The following is a 13,925-nucleotide window of genomic DNA, read 5'->3' on the forward strand; positions in this document are numbered from 1 at the left end:
CCAGTGCACATTTTGGACTAAAGGTCCATTTTGTCTAAACGAAATTGGATATACATATATTCAAAAAAAATTGCAATGAAGTTGTCCAGCATGTGGAAGATTATTTAGTACTGAGGAGCATCAAGGTAATCCACATACACAAATTAAAAGATTAAAAGAAGAGTTCATGGAACTTCAGCGAAAAAATGAGGCATCAGAAAAGAAATATAAGAACCTCGAAGATCGGTTTCATGAAGAATCAACGGAAAGTAATAAAGAAATTTGGCGTCTAAGGCAATATAATAAAAAAATACTTGATAAGGTCAAGAAGTCTAAAGATACAAGAAAAAAATTAGAGGAAGAAAATGAATGTCTTGAGAAGAAATTCAACAAAAATCTATCAGAAGAGGAAGAAGAAAATTTGCGTTTGAAAACTCTTAATCAAAGGTTATTAGAACAAATCAAAAATTTAAAAGATGAAAAAGATACTAAGAATAAGGTCAACAATCCAAGAAGCGAAGAGCTTTTACGTCTAAGGAATCATAACCAAGCCCTACTTAAGCAAATAAAGAAGCTTAAAAGTGACAAGAAGTCACTAAATGACAAGTTAGAACAACTTACTAAAGAAGAAGTATTGAAGTCTCCAACCGTAATAGTCCAAGTTGAAGATAAAGGAACAAATACCAATCCAGTCAATATCATAACTCAAGAATATGAGAAACCAACAGAAGTTAAAACATATTTAGATGTTGCAGTTCAAACAATGGAAATTCCAAGTGATGATTCCATATCCAACTCAACAACAACAGTACCTAAAGTAAATGAGGAAACTAACACACACATGATAAGGGAAATCCCAACCAGAAGAACTCCTTATCAACATTCGAACCATAATTGCAGACAACTAAGTCAGTCTATATATTTGAATCATTCAAAACGGAAACAACAGATTTATTTTCCAAGGAATACTAAGGTTTGCATAATCCAGTCCTATGATAACAATTTATTTCAAAATTCTAGTGATCAGAAGATTCCACAGAAAATTAATCTAGGATGGACGTATCCATTCTCATTCTGACAATTTTGTTTATCACTCAAAGGATCATATCGTCTTGTATCAACGAAAATGAAAGTACTAAGATGAGAAAATATTCGAAATAAGAAAAGAGATCAAGCCCTTTCGTCAATAAGCTTTGAGGACAAAACCTTTTGAAAAGGAGGGCAACAAAATATATAAAATAATATAAATAATGCAAAACAATAATAATAATAAACAATGATTAGTTAGTAATGATTAGGCATGTCTCTAAAGACATGACCTTTCGTGAAGAGGTATATAAGCAGGCCCTCACCCTCATTTGTAATCATCTCATATCTCACCAATTCTTTTATACAATATTCAATATATAATTACTTGTCTTACAATAGATGTATTTATCTTCGAGGTATTCTGAAGATTATTGCAAGTATATGAACTTTGTTCATTACAGTGGTATCAAAGCATTCCTCTGAGTATACAAACCTTGTTCATTACAGATTAAAGCTTAGAAGATTATTATTGATTCTTTAAGAGACCATCTACTTGTTTATATTTCATCTTTGAAGACTTCCAAAGAAATGTACAACAAGATTGTGGGCATGTATGAAGTTAACAATTTGAGCCACATTATGGATTTGAAAAATCAACTCAAAGAATCTAAGATGCGCAAAGGAGAAACTATACAATCATTCTTCATAAGAATCACTGAAATTAGGGATCAACTACAGACTGCTCAAGAAATTGTACCTGATAGGGAATTAGTGATGAGAGCCCTTGGTGGTCTTCCTTCATCATGGGACATGTTCATTACTTCTATCAACAATAGAGAAAGGATCCCTACTTTTGATGAGTTACTTGCTCTATGCAATCAAGAGGGAAGATTCATGATACCTAGGGGAAGAATTCAAGGGCCAATTGAAGGAGAGCTCGTTGCCTTCATTTACTCAAGGGAAGAAGAAAGGAAAGGGAAAGCCATCTAATGCAAGAAGACCTCCTCAAGCCAACCGAGATTCCAAGGACTCAAGAAGACGAGATAGAGATGTTGAATGCTACAATTGTCATCAAAAGGGACACTATGCTCGAGATTGCCCAGAGAAGAGAGATGCTCCAAGAAGAAACTCTTCAAGGTCCTACAACAATAATCGTGGCTACAACAACAACATGTCATATGATAGAAGAGATGGAAGAAGGAACGACAGAAGTGGAATAGACTCTCCCGATGATAAGGAAAAGGATATCATTCACAAAAGAGGTCAACAAATTCCAGTTATGAAAGTAATGCTACTAATCAATTTGAATATATCCTTATTTTTGCTCTTTTTAGTTCATCTCCTCCGGATGCTTGGGATAGTTGGTTGGTTGATAGTGGGGCCTACCATCATTTCTCTGGATATAAAGAAATTCTCTCTAATTTGGTGGAGGGGGAGTCAAGTTTGAAAATTATTATTGCAGACAACTCCACTCATCCAGTTATAGGCTTTGGGTCTGTTAAATTTCATTTGGACTCTGGCGAATTTGTTTTGTTTCATGATGTGATGTTAAAATTGGCAAACTCCATTTGGGTCACCTTATTTATGCTAGCTTATATGTTTCTTGGATTCCTCTTTCCGAGAGGTATAGGATTGATCTAAAGATCATCCAATTCCAACATGTATTTATGGAGATATGAATTTATTTGTATTATGGACAATTTGTCAAGTTCGGCCAGCAAGCAAAACAAGCACTTTTACCCCCAGCTAATCCTCAACGTTACATTTAAATAGAGGAGACCTCAAGTCATTTTAGAAGCACATCATCTCATGATCTCTCTCTCCACTTGTTTGGTTATGTCTTCTCACAAGGAGGACGTGGTGGAAAGAAAGATCTGATGCCCTATCTGCAACAAGAAGGAGCCCTAGCCACAGCAAGGAGCCTTATCATAGCGTGAAGGAGCCTAGAAGACAGTGTCGGTATTGACAGCGTTGAATAAGGTTGTCCTAATGCATGAACCAAGATCTGGTTTAGGTGTGTGTGTGCTAGGCAGGGAAGCCGCGGTCACAAGGAGGAGAAATTTGTTGAAGTCAGGTCAGTGTAGGGCTAGATATGCATGCGGTTGGGTGCTGGCAAGTGCATTCAGCTAGGTCGAGTTCATAAGGAAGCTAACGTTGTTGTTTGGGACTGTTTGGCAAACATTTGTGAATCTGAAAGCTACAGCAAGTTGTTGTGCTAGGCCGCAAGCCATAGCACACAGCTGGAGGTTTTGTTAAGGGCTGTCAAGGGTGGACAACGCCTTTAGAAGGCAGCATGGCATGAGAGAAGGGTCTCCAAGGTAAGCCGCAATCCTTAAAGGACTTGTCTCCTGACTGTGTGGTGGAACTAAAGCTACAGGACATGCCCTAACTAGTAATGCAGCAAACCACAGTGCTAACATGTTGCAGCAGTGTTTTGTGAAGGACTACTAGATTGATGAACTCTTAAAGGGTATGCCATAGCACTCTTAGGGACAGTCTGAAGACTGTCATAAGAATTTAGGGCTACATCAACTGCCCTAACTAGAACAGTAATCATTAGCGGAATGAAATCAGTATTATGAGCAGCATTTGGGTTGATTGAGCTAACTGTTGGAGGCTAAAGTTGATTGGGCTTGACTAAGCCACTTAGAGAAAGATTTCCATCCAGTTTGACCAGGATTGACTTCTCTAGTCAAGACTTTACTACTGCTGTCATAAAATATCAGATTTGTATATTTGTACTATCTTTATCTCTCTATTGAACTATTTAAGAATATAAGAAGAATTGATCAAGGGTTTCACCACATTGGGGTTTGTCCCTAGCTGGTGCCACATCTTGTGTCCTCTTGTTTATGTTATGTTCTATCTGCATTTTACTATCATGTTGATGTGATTGCTAAACTGGATATTGATATTGGGCTAATTAAGAAATTGAAGTAAATTGCTCTTAAGCATAGAACATACCAAAAATTAACATGTGATGTATGTGTCGAGGTTGAAGAAGTTGGTATCTACATCTGTTTTGGAAGACAAAGGGATGAGGGTTGTCTTCATCAAGGAAAAAGTACTTACTTGAACGGTGGGATCCCCTATGAGAGATGCATTCACATTGGGATCTAGATTTGAAGGACTCTATAGAGTCATTGGTGTTCAAAAATCTGGGGCAGCTCGATTAGGTGATTTCTCTTACTTTGATAACTGCTTGCGATATATTTTTACTTAACTTGATTAGCTTCTTCTTACACTTGATTATTATTATTAGTGTTCTTTATCATCAAACAGCGACCAAACAATAAAATCAAAGAGACAATAGGACACAAGATGTAGGCGATCAGCCAAGGCCAAAACCTTTCCAACTGAGAGGAAAACCCACAAGAATTCTTCTCTTCTTACAAAACTTCAATTGGTGAATTCCAAACCTATGACCCTTGACCAAGACCCTCCAAGACCAAGTCAAACCTTGATTCCAGCAACTTCTGCAATTTTGACTTGCCCAGCAGATTCTCCTGGCACTTCGACCTACCCAACACATGCTTCTACAACTTCGATATGCCCAACAAACTCTTCTACAACTTCGACCTGCCTAGTGAATTCTTCTGCAACTTCAACCTACCCAGCAAATTCTTTTGTCCAGCAAATTCTTCTACCCAGCAAATTCTTCTGCCTATCAAATGTAGAAACCCTAACATGAGAAAGAGAGAGAGGCCCAAAAACTTCGATCTAGTTCTTCTCCTTTCTTTTTGCCCTTTTTCCATCTTCTATCTTGAGAAGACCGAACTTGCTTGAGTGAGTCACAATGAGGTCAAGTTCCTTCTTATTTATAGGCTTGTGAGGGGTACGAATTGCTCTCTTTAGGCTGACTTGTCCCTTCATGTAGGCCGACTTGATCTTTGTGCCATGACGAGGTCTTGGAGGGTCTTTTGATTCTATTTTGACTCAAATAAATTTTCTTTACAATATGTAACATGCCCAAATGGGTCTTCAATACATGACAATGACTCAATTGATTTTATGACAAACCTAGAAGCACTCAATGGGTGCTTGACCTAAAAATAAATTTCCCTTGAGCATGAAACCCATGCCTCAAGAATAATAATAAATTTATTTTTCTCTTTTCATTAAATACATAAAATCACAATTACATATGCCATTATGAAGACCGAACCTAGTTACATATTTCAACAACTGGAAGCCCTCTTATTGCATTGGTCTATGATACTAATCATCAAAGCGAGCTGTAGCACCAAAGATTGGCCCATCTACATTATGATGCTCTTCCAAAATTAAAGAAGTTAGTCTTATAAGTCCCCGATGTTCAAGCTCAACATGATGGAGTATGTCAAGGGTGACAATAAGACGAAAGACATCCTCCATCTCATTCATTCTGATATATGTGATCTGAAGCCCGTACACTCACTTGGTGGCCATCTCTATTACATTACCTTCATCGACGATTTTTCAAGAAAGACTTGGATATATTACTTACAGCATAAGGATGAGGCCTTCGATTTGTTCAAAGACTTCAAGGTCTTGGTCCAAAATCATACAGTGAATAAAATTAAGATCTTTATGTCTGACAATGGTGGGAAATACATCTCAAATGAATTCATAGACTTTTGCAAGAAGGAAGGTATCAAGAAGGAGATGATTGTGCCATATAATCCCAAACAAAATGGAGTAGCCGAAAAAAAGAACATGTCTATTGTAGAAGTTGCCCATGCCATGCTCCATGATCAAAAGTTGTCAAAGTTTCTTTAGGGAGAAGCTACTAATGCAGTTGTATATGTTCAAAACAAGGTGCCTCATCAAGCATTAGACAACAAGACTCTCGAAGAAGTATTCACAAGTGTCAAGCCTGATGTTGGTCATCTCCGTATATTTGGCTGCCCAGTATATTTTCATGTGCCGAAAGATTAAAGGAACAAGCTGGAAGCCAAGTGAAGAAAAGGTACATTTGTTGGATATTATAAAGATTCTAAAACATTTAGAGTATATATTCCTAGATTGAAATTAACAGGGATGTAACGTTCGATAAAGATGTTGCCCTTGGGAAAGCAAGAGACCTTCCTTCACCTCCTCTACATGAGAAGAAGAATGATGATGTGGATGAGATGCTTGGTCTTTAGAGAGAAGCTTGGACTGGTTGAGATGACCCTTTCAGATAAGGATCTGAGCTGATCAAGAACACTGAGCAGTGCTCTTCCCCCTTGGTTGAGCTCCCAGGGTGAGGAATGGAGCTGATGAGCTCTTGGGGATGAGGGACCTCTGACCGATAGGGTGTAGAGACCTGAGATCTCCCCTAGTCAGAGTATGCCCCAGTTAGCGTCCTACCCACTCTGTGGGATAACCTCCCCATCTGGCCAATGGGATGAGGGACTTGGGATAGAGTGTGATCCCTACCCCTTGCAGTAGGTGGATCTCGCCCAAGTTGGTGGATGCAAGTGTTCTACCATCTGACTCTTTAGGGTTAAGATGGATGATCAGGGACAATAGGGTAGAGTGTGATCCTTACCTCCGGAAGTTGATCTCACTTATTGTCAAGGACTTTGGGATACAGTGTGATGCCTACGCTTTGGGGTAGGTTTGATCTCGCCCATCGTCTTTAGTTCTGGGTGGTAGCTATGGCTCCCCGATGATGATGATGATGATTACAAGTGGTAGCTGAGTCTCCCAGATGGTGATGAGTCAGGGTGGTAGTTGGAGCCCCGCTGCAGCAATTCTTCTTCTTTAGATTCGAGAATGTTCAGCGTGAGATGAGCAAAGATGAGCATAGATGAACAAGGATGCACATGACGTGATGACGAGTTACTTATAATGATCACATGATGCAGCTGGAATTTCTACCTAGCTGAGAAAGAGTGTTAATTTGGCAGCTTAGTGACAAATTCCAATCATCCGACTAGATTCCTCTTTCCGAGAGGACCAATTTTGACCTTTGAAGCACTCGTCTCCCCGATGGTGATGAATCAGGGTGGTAGTTGGAGCTCCCCTGTACCAATTCTTCTTCTTTAAATTCGAGAATGTTCAGCATGAGATGAGCAAAGACAAGCAGAGATGAACAAGGATGCACATGATGTGATGACGAGATACTTATAATGATCATATGATGCAACTGGAATTTCTCCCTAGCTGATGAGGAAGTGTTAATTTGGCAGCTTAGTGACAAATTCTAATCATGGGACTAGATTCCTCTTTCCGAGAGGACCAATTTTGACCTTTGAAGCACTCGATTCGGACAAGGGAAAATGTAATTTTGAAGTGAAGCCCACATGTGCACAAAAGGACAGATCGGCCCTAAAAACAAATTGGATACCTTTGTTAGTCTGCAAATACAAGTCAAGTGACCATCAATTGGAAATCATCATCAAGCATCTTCTTCTCTCTTTTTTGGATTTGGTTCGAATAGGTCTGAAGTGAGTTCGTAGAATTTGGTTTGTGCAGGTCTGAAATTGTAGGGTCTGAAGCTCACACGTATGCTTAGGGTTTTGGTTTCCAGCCGCAGGCATGCAGGCTCATCCGTGCATTTGGAACATCTAAACTGCACACAGAACTCTCCCTCCATGCGGTTGGGATCTACAGTTTCAGTTTGACAGTTGACCGCAGTTGACCACAGATTGGGAAAACTAACTCTGATCAGTATTGTTGCTGGGATCATATTTCTGATATTGTTTGGTTGATATTGTTGGAAATTTTTGTATGTGCTCATTGTACTCTCTGCTGAACATTTTATGGCAATCTAGTAAAAGAAGAATTTAAAAGGGTTTTCCCCCTTGTGGGGTTATTCCCTAGTCATTGACCAGATATTTTGTCTCTTGTCTCTTGGCTGTCTTTCATTGTGCATTTGTATAATTGCTCTATCTACTATTGCTCTACTGTCATTGGTTAATTGAAGAAGTGAAATTGTAATTTGGAAAATTGGATGCTACTGGAAATTGTTGAAGTAATAGTTGCAGCATAGAACAATTCTTGATGAAAAATTAACAGTATTTTGTATGGATATGACTTGAATATGTGCAAGATCTATATCCAATATGGCCAAGGCACACTTTCAGTAGACTTTCACTGTATGTACTGTGTAAACATTATGAACTGGGATGGCTATATAAATAGAAATATTTTGCAAAGTTCAACCTGGTGTACACAGTAAAGTATTTACAAAGATATTATAAGTATACATACAGCTTCAATCATTGTTACTCAAGGACGCATACCCCTGGGTGGGGTGGCACCCATCAAGCTTTCCACGCTTCTGAGACAACATTTCGGGAAATGTTTCGCATCCCCTTTCTGAGAAATGCAAGATGACATGTTTCCCTTATAAAAGGATATGTTTCTCTTTGTGGGAATTTTCCCACAAAAGGATGGTTTCCAAGACACTTTTTGAAGAAGGATGGCACCTGGGCACTCCCTTTAACAAAAGGTGCAACACCTAGGCACTTCCCAAAACAAAAGGGGGACACTTGAGTGCTGCCCCTTGAAATTAATCCAATGGTACTGGATCATGATTGTTACAACTTACATGCAAATGTGAATATTTATTTCATGCTCTCATCATTTGTGTTTGTCATTGTTTTTCATATATTTAGACTTTTATTTCTTTAAATTTCAAACTGGATTCCCTATGTCAGGGACTCCAATGTCCCCCATTATGTTTCCTAATATTTGTGGGGTGTATCCACACGTCCCTGGACCATTTCTCCATTTCCACATTGCCGAAACATGGTGGAACATTGGTATTATTTGTATTATATTTTTTATTCTATAGATAGTATGCTATATACTGTATTATCATTCAAATAAATAATAAAATGTAAACTGCAAACTGCGCAGCTTACATCATATATGTTTAGTTATATATCAATATGTTCAAAACCCAGATAAATCACACAGTAAAGTATTCACAAAAGATCTAAACTTCTACATAAAAGCTGAAACCAAACCTCTGTGCACAGACAAAACTCAGGACACCGACTTTCACCACAACTACCACTGCAGGGCATGTAACCAGCACAGCAAACATATCTGCAAAAGATTGTATTGTTAGTAAAACACTGCTGTCAAAATCCTAATTCATAACTTTGGGAAGCAGCATGTTTTCTATTATTTAAAAAGTTTCCTTGAAGAAATATGATTTTCAATAGGACAATTACCTTGACATGTCATTGTATAGTGCTCGCTTCCGCAGTAAATAAGAGGCGCATGGTCCACTACAACAAGAAAACATATAATATTCTAGATAAAATGCCAATTGTGCAGATCAAATAACAGTTTTCAAAAGGGCAGTCACAGATATCTTTCCGAAATCATATATCCCACATAAATCACATTACAGACATCCTGATCAAGTATTACATATAAATAAAATAATAAAAATGCTTCCGCAAAGCAGACAGAAGCCACAGATTCTATTAGCTTGGGACCTCAAGTCATAGGAAGCTTCCAATCAACGGATAGACTTTACAAATTCGGTTGGAGAGACAACAAAGCAAAAAATTTCCATACACTAGCACCAAATATGCCATGGTCCACAAGATACGATAAGATAGATAATTTTATTAATGTTCAACAGTGGGTCAATGGGATTAAAAGATACATCCAGAGTGAAAATAATGTGCAAGTGCAGAAGCAGCTCCCAGATAATGCTGAAAGTTACATAAAGAAAGTGAAAGGGAAAGTGCAGCCCAGACAAGTGTCCACTGTCTAACTAAGCTGTCAATTGGGTCTAGCCAAAGTGGTTGTATGATGGGGCATTATACTTCCCACCCAGCTTGTATTCTCACTAGTGACGTGACAAAGCTTCTAGCTTCTACGAAATCCAGTTTACCCAGGGTACCATCCTCAGAATGATGGTTAATGCCTGGTGGGTTTCCCCAAGAAATGCATTATGCGAAAAAATATTTAGAACAAAAAAAGTGTCTAGCTAAGCTAATCACTAGGTCTAACTAAAGCCAAAACCAGAAGATATATAATAGTGTCATAGGTGTAGTGATACAAAGTGAGTCCAAGATTGGACATCTCAGTGCTAATCAAGAAAGAGAGAAAAATGACAATGATGTCAAAGTATCATGGTCTTGATGATTGTAGGCAAATCATAGATGCAGTGATAGAAGATGAGATTTGACATCTTAGTGCTAATCAAGAAAGAGAGCGAAATGAGAATGTCATCAAAGTCTCTTGGTCCTGATGATCGAATGCAAAGAGGACAACTAGGGCACTCACTCGTTGTCAGAGCCATTGGGCACCATAGTGGGATTTGGCTATAAGATCCTTGGATCAGGATGTGTAGAAGCGAGGGAGCCCTGCTCTCCAACCATTGAAGGTCAAAGGAAAGAAGCTCTAGATAGAATTCTAGCTACTCCACTGAAAATGGGACGTAGTCTGAAGGGTGGGAGGCGCCATAGTACCATACTGTCACTATGATAATGTGTGCTTGAAGGTCTAGTCTGACATCTTCAAACCAAACCAGTTTCGAGGATATCTACCAACCTCTCGGGGAGGAGAGACACAACATCTCACCACTTTATGATCTAGAATACTCTAGAGATCCCCTTAACTCTTATTGTGCTAACACAGTGTGACAATATGAAAGTACCAGGTGAACCTCTTAGTAGTCTCATGGTAGGGCAAAGGCACGCAAAAACTAGTATGTATGGTTACGTAATTCCCTAACGAATAGGGCTAGGCATCTCTAATCGTTATATCGAAAGTATAGAGGAAGCTCCCTGAGTCCCTATAGAGGCAGGTGGTATTGCTCTCTGATCTCGAAGCAAAAGGGACACCTAAAAATGAGGTGCATGTTTGTCTCCAACTCTTAAAGATGGCACATCCAGTAGATCCTCTCTGGCCATGGATTATGGTGATTGGTCTCCACTCAACTCTATGAAAGCCAACCCAAAGTTGGCCTAGATGGATCCTAGGTAAATGCATCCAATGTCTATATGTGTATGGATGATGGATGATGACGCCATCCCTCAACTCCAAGAAGTGGTCTACATAGAAAACATCTTCGAACTCAAGCTATTTGAAAGTGAGGTCCAAGTTGCCTAGATATACAATCTATAGATGAATTCTTTGATGTCCCAATTTAGTTCATGCCTAATCTGTAAAAGATGGCCTGATGCATCTAGGGAGTACCTAAAAGGGGGTAAAGTGCTCAACAGAGATGGTCATCAATTGAAGAAGTTGAGAAGCCTCTAAAAACCAACCACGTGCACAGTCTATAGGGCAATCCAAGGCAAGGACCTTTGAGAAGCAGAGTGCTAAGTAGGGGTAACTAGCTCTCCTAAAGTCAAAGAGAGGTGCCCCATACACTTTTCACCAAATATGGCTAAACTCGCAAAAGGAACTTGGGAATTACCAAAAATATCATCTAGGGGAAGTTGAAAACTATAATTGGCAAGAAAGCAACTTTACATCCTTTAACATTAGTAGAGCAATCAACTTTTAACTTATAAACGCATTAAGTGATAATCAAAATTGCTCCACAAATTCAAGATCCTTAGTGGGCATGTGCAAGATTGACAATAACAACTCCTAGAGTCCCAACACAAGATTAATGGCACAAATTGAAATCATATGCCTATGTCAATTATTACTAACAGCTTTATATTAATGGATTATAGAATTATACAAGGATAACTGATGTTTAATTTTAATGGCTCTGCATCCAGATCCAATCAGGAGGGAGTGATCAGAAACAAGCACAGTTTAATCATAGGAGTCCTAGACAAATATTACAGGCCAAAAGCAACAACCAATCTAAGATTGAAGGTTTGGTCATGGAATAAAGGAAGCACCTTAAGAAGGGTATAAGAAAGAAGTTATCATACTTGACTTGATATTAAACATAGTTCATATAAATGGGAAGAATCCACTACCTTCACAAGAAATGAAGAAAATATTTCTTGGGTATAAGGCTTGGTACCCCACGGGAATTGAGAGATGATGAAATCCCACTCACTAATCCCACCACCTCAAGTGGCATGATTTGCAGTAATGGCAGGAGCGTGCTTAAGTAGAGACTGAAGGATTTCAGCTCTAATAGCAACTCAAAGTATGACTGCTCTATGATCTGTAATGTTGTACTTTTGGTGGGGCAATTACGAATGAGCAAAGGAAAAGGCCCAGAGGCCATCCCAGAGCCTCATGTAAGAAGCTCGAGCTTTTATAAAGCAGATGGATGCACTATGGAATCCAATGCCAATTTCAAGACCTGACAAGGAATAGCAATTCCTAATCAGGATAGGAGCTCCTCAAGTGCAAAGAAACCAAAGCTTGAGAAAAAATTTACAAATGAAAAGATCTACCATGCACTTGTAGGATTTGGGGACTATGAAACAAGATGAACTTCGCATGAAGCAAAGGTTTGAATATGAGAAAAAATTCATATCCAACAATGTTTTTAGATCATTGCAGGCTCGAGGTTGGATGAGAAGAAGATGGAGGACATTGCCTTCAAGAAAAAGGTGGTGCTCTATATGCAAATGATCATGAACGAAGTACTACAAAGACAGCAACTAGTCATTATTGAAGAAAACAAACTGAAATACCAAATCCACTAACAATTGAGAATGGCCAACAACCAAAATTGCAAGTTGATTTGCTCAAACAAAGCACCGATATGATACATATCTATATATGTTAGTAATGTTTCTTGTTTGTTTCGAATATAGTCAAATTTTCATGCCCTATCCATTATGGTACTTCTATCTATATATGTGTGTAATTATCTGAGTGTAGGGACAATAGTTATGGTCCCAATTTTGTACTAGAGTGGTTATGAAACATGTGAATGGAGCTCCCTTATAAAGTCTAAAAACATATATAGATAGATAGATATGATAACTTATCAATCAACAAACCATGTAAATACTCCAGATGTTATCTTTGTTAATTTTTACCGTTGTGGAGAGAGCCATCCCTTGAGGTGTTTTCAGTGCACAAAAATATCAGAAATAGGCAGGAATTTATACTTTCAATGGTTAAGGCCAATCTATTATAATACTGAATGCTTGAGAGTGGGAAAGTCAATGAACTTCCTATTGTTTAATAATGTGCTTACTGTTTTCTTAATTAGTGAAATAAAGTTTATGTCCAACATGCATGTAATTTGTCAGTGACAATTGTTTTGTGTATAGTACAATTCTTCTAATACAAATGTATGCTAATTGACTAAACGCTTACCTAGGCTTGGGTATGGAGGGGCCAGCAATCTATCAAAAAGAATTGCTTGCAAACAAATGATGTTATCCTGCACTCCCTCAACTCACCTCCGGCTCTTATTATAACACTAAAGATTTTGTTGTTTCAGTTTCTTAGTTTTCATGAGTAGATAGTGTAGTATATATGTAAATGAGTTGCATCCAGGCAACCAAGTAAACCAAAATGCTAGTCATTTATAATGCTGCAAGAAGTGTTCCAAAGTGTTCTTCATCAACGTGCTTCAACTTTAGGACTATTTAATGATTTCAGCATGTGCATTATCTAGGCACATGCCTTAACTAAAGTTCATTGACACTTCATCAATGTGCTCTCATGCTTAAAGTTCATGCATTGCTTATAACAAATAAATCATCTTTGTGCATGTATTAATAAAAACATCTTCGCCTTGAGGCATGGACCTTGCCTTCATTCCATTATCACTGCAGTCATCCTTCTCTCATAAGGAGGATATAAAGTGGCTGGCATTCAAACTCTTAACGAAAATCATCAAATGAGAATAAATTTCTAAAAATTTATTGCCAGCTTTCTAGAGATGATCGATTCTTTTAATATGAAATAGGATGTGAAGGACTGCAATACTCACCAAAATAATGAGAAGCAGCAGTCTGCACACAAGAACAACAAAAAGAAAGAAGCTCAGTCACCTTCTAAAAATGAATTATGTAAAACAATAATCTATGATTTAGATTTTTTTT

At 38.2% G+C, this 13,925-nt stretch overlaps 1 protein-coding gene across 1 annotated transcript in view; it reads right to left on the reverse strand.

Moving 5' to 3' along the window:
- LOC149180198 (uncharacterized) overlaps positions 1–13,925 on the reverse strand; it is a 71,397-nt gene that overhangs the window by 17,231 nt on the left and 40,241 nt on the right. Inside the window, exons 3-5 of the mRNA XM_089415944.1 lie at positions 13,814–13,835; positions 9,159–9,215; positions 8,949–9,030 (exon numbers count right to left, since the gene is read on the reverse strand). Coding sequence (XP_089272070.1) covers positions 8,949–9,030; positions 9,159–9,215; positions 13,814–13,835 — 161 coding nt within the window. The remainder of the gene's footprint in view (positions 1–8,948; positions 9,031–9,158; positions 9,216–13,813; positions 13,836–13,925) is intronic.

The sequence above is a fragment of the Pinus tabuliformis genome, chromosome 3_2 (assembly GCF_031772625.1).
Source record: "Pinus tabuliformis cultivar Carrire ecotype Pingquan chromosome 3_2, CPIR1, whole genome shotgun sequence".
Classification (NCBI taxonomy): Eukaryota; Viridiplantae; Streptophyta; class Pinopsida; order Pinales; family Pinaceae; genus Pinus; species Pinus tabuliformis.